Below are 3,247 nucleotides of genomic sequence, written 5' to 3'. Positions count from 1 at the left end.
CTGCGGGGGGAGAGCGGTGGCTGGGCCCGCAGGCGGGAGGGGCGGGCTCTCTGCCCCGCGGGGGGGAGGAGGACACCCTTGTCCCTGAACGGGCCTGGGGCCTGCGCCTCGGGGACCGGGTGGCTGACCTGGATCCTGCCGGGGACGCCGGTGCTGTCCATCCGACTGGCCACGTTCACGGTGTTCCCCCAGATGTCGTACTGCGGCCGGCGGGCCCCAATCACGCCAGCCACCACGGGGCCGACGTTGATGCCTGGAAGACAAGCACCACGGGGGTCCCAGAGCGGCTGCCGGGGGGCGTGCCGCCCCTTCCAGATTGCAGGTTCCGGGGACCGCCTGGTGCGGTGCCCCTTCCTAACGCAGGGCCACCGCCTCCTAACCCCAACCCCAACCCTCGCCATCCTGACCCCGAGAACAGCTCTGGCTGCCGTGCAGACTCTGGCCACAGAAGGCTGACCCCTCGTCTGTGGGAGCTCCGTGTGCCCCCCAGGTGGGACCCTGCCTGCACCCCCAGGTGAGACCTCAGGGCTGCTTCGGGTGCGGGGCCCAGGATGGGTCGCAGCATCCCAGGACGCTCTGAGGGGGCGGAAGCCCCTTGGCTTCACAGGCCAGGGGGTCGCCTTCCCATATCAACTCGCCCCCTCCCAGGGGCAGGGCCCGGCCACGCCCCCGGAGCAGGCCCAGCAGCTGGGCGCCCGCGGGCACGTACCCACGCGGAGCACGAAGTCGTTGTAGGACTGGCGGTTGATCTCATCCAAGACGCCGAACATCTCGATGGCAAAGTCCGCCAGCGTGCTGAGGTGGGAGGAGACGGACTTCTTAGCCTGGACGTGAGCAGACACGGGCATCACGTTTGGGGGAACAAGGAGTGGGGTGGGGCAGGGCCACCCCACAGGGCAGGGTGGCTGCTGGGCGTGGGGATCAGAGACCCCACATCAGCACGGTGGCCCCCCAACCGCGGCCCGTTCCTGCACTCCTGGGGGCAACAGGCTGGTCTTTGCCAGGGATTTGCACTCCCACCTCCCAGCTCCCCAGGGACACCCAGAACGGCCCCTGGACGGGCAGGAAGCTGAGACGGAAGCCGGCGCAGCCCAGGCCAGCCCCTTGCAGCCCAGCGGGCAGCCCCTGCGAGTGGGCACCAGGTGTCCCGGGTGCTGCCAGGACGACGCTGTCACCAGGCTGTAGACAAGGAAAACAGGTAGGCGCCCCCCCCCCCCCCAGGGACTGAGCCGGCCACCCTTCCCTGGTGGGGAAGTGTCCTCTCTTTTCTGACATAGTGACAACTCTACGTGGTTTTAAAGATGCCAAGATTTCTCACTTTTCTTTTTTAAAGGATATTTTACTAGCCCTGAAATTTAGGGAACTAATGCTTTTTTTAAAAAAAATTAGCTAACAGTTTTTAGACCAGTGTCAGATTTGCAGATAACTGAGGCCACAGCACAAAGACCCCCCCCCCACTGTTATTAACTCCTGACACGGTGACGCTCGTTACTGCCAACGATTCACCAGAGACTTCCGATGCACCAGCACCGGCCGCAGGCCGCAGTGCACTCTAGGCATCGCCCTACTACGCGCTGTGCATTCCACAGGTTTTGACCACTGTGTGCGCAACTGTGTCACGGGACTGGTTCCACTTGGAGACGCCTCTCTGGGCCGGCGGCTCGTCCCCGCGTCACAGTGTTTCCCACAGATCAGAGCTCTGAGTTTTCAGCTGGGTCCAGCTGGCCCACATTGTGTGCCCTGGGCCGCACCACCCACCCGAGTCCCCCCGGTTGTCTGGTGTCTCCCCAGTGTGCTCCAGTTTTCTGTTCTGCATTTCGGTCTAGGATCCATCTGGGGCTAATCTGTGTGACGAGTGCCAAGTCTGCGTGTGGATGCATTGCTAAGGCTAGACTGGTGCTGAGGTCACAGACACCGACGGATGCACGGATGGACGGATGTCCAGCGGCTCCAGCGCCGGCCGGTGGAAAGTCTCTCTTGGCTCCATCCGCTCCTTCGACTGCTCTCACGGGGTCCAGCTCGGGGCTCCCCGCCCCTCCCCCAACACCCGTCTTCGCTGACTGGCTTCCTGTGAGTCCCAGAGTCGGGTGGGGTGGGCCCTCCACCCCACTCCTGTCCTCCCGGGCCATCCTCCAGTGTCGTGGGGACAGCCCCAGCGTCCCTGGTCTTCCGGCTCCTCCCGAACTCCAGCCCCGCAGGCTGACGTCCCCGCTGGGACCCCCGGACCCCGCGGATCAGCCCGGGGCGCCACCGCGCGTCCACAGCGTGGAACCCCCTCTGCGGGGAGCAGACCCTTCGTCGCCAAGTTTCACAGGCCTCCTCCGGGGCCCTCGCACGCAACTTTAGATTTATGTCTGCTGCTCACTTATGGGCTGTGCGTGGGTAAAGAGTGTTTTTATTTCAAATCCCACTTTTTCGTTCCCGGTGTGCGGGAAAGCCGCCGACCTTCGTAGGTCGCCCTTACTTCCTGCCACCTTGCGCCTGCTCTCACTAGCTCCGCCCCCTGCTGACGCTCCGCCCCCTGCCGACGCTCCGCCCCCGGCACAAACTCACTAGCTCCGCCCCCCTGCTGACGCTCCGCCCCCTGTTGAAGCTCCGCCCCTGGCGCTGCAGCAAACTCTCGTTAGCTCCGCTCCCCCTTCTGACGCCCCGCCTCCCTGCTGACGCCCCGCCCCCGGGACCCTCCCAGTACCACTGCCGCCAGCTGCAGCGGCGGGTCACCTCTTCCTCCCAGCAGCTCCGCTGCTGTCCCGCCAGCCTCCTGTCGTCGGACTCTCTGCCAAGTGCAAACACACCGAGACCGTTACGTCTCGGAGAGGTGTCTCCACCGTCCTCTCTCTGACGATGCTCCTGCGTCTGCACGCACTGTCCACAGCCTTTCGTTTCTAAGGTGCCTCTGTGTCCCTGTGAAGTGCGTTTCTCCTGGGAAGCCCGGCTGGGTATTTCTGCAGCCGCTCTGGCAGCCTGCCTCTGCGGGGGCGCACTTGCCACGCCCGTTTAACGTGGTCGCTGGTGTGACTGGGCGAGCACCTGCCACATGTCACCGTTGTCCACTCGCTGCTCCTCTTTTCGTATCTCCCTCTTTCTGCTTTTTTTTTTTTAAGGGACAGCCTGAGGACTCTGTGCCCAGTTGTGCGTTGGGGCAGGGAGACACTCAGTGGGCGTGGGCTGGCGGGAAAGGGCAGGACTGTGGGGCACCCCCGAGGCCGGCCCCCCCGTGCTGACCCGCCAAAGGAGGTTGTGTCTG

At 64.6% G+C, this 3,247-nt stretch overlaps 1 protein-coding gene across 2 annotated transcripts in view; it reads right to left on the bottom strand.

Moving 5' to 3' along the window:
* LOC114490247 (adenylate cyclase type 1) overlaps window positions 1-3,247 on the bottom strand; it is a 33,243-nt gene that overhangs the window by 2,560 nt on the left and 27,436 nt on the right. For both annotated transcript variants that reach the window (XR_004899554.1, XM_028504202.2), the window contains exons 18-19: window positions 710-824; window positions 129-253 (exon numbers count right to left, since the gene is read on the bottom strand). Coding sequence is in view for 1 of the 2 variants with exons in the window: in XM_028504202.2 (XP_028360003.1) it covers window positions 129-253; window positions 710-824 (240 nt within the window). In the remaining variant the exon portion in view is untranslated. The remainder of the gene's footprint in view (window positions 1-128; window positions 254-709; window positions 825-3,247) is intronic.

The sequence above is a fragment of the Phyllostomus discolor genome, chromosome 10, assembly GCF_004126475.2.
Source record: "Phyllostomus discolor isolate MPI-MPIP mPhyDis1 chromosome 10, mPhyDis1.pri.v3, whole genome shotgun sequence".
NCBI classification, from domain to species: Eukaryota; Metazoa; Chordata; class Mammalia; order Chiroptera; family Phyllostomidae; genus Phyllostomus; species Phyllostomus discolor.
This window is presented reverse-complemented; position numbering and strand designations above follow the sequence as displayed.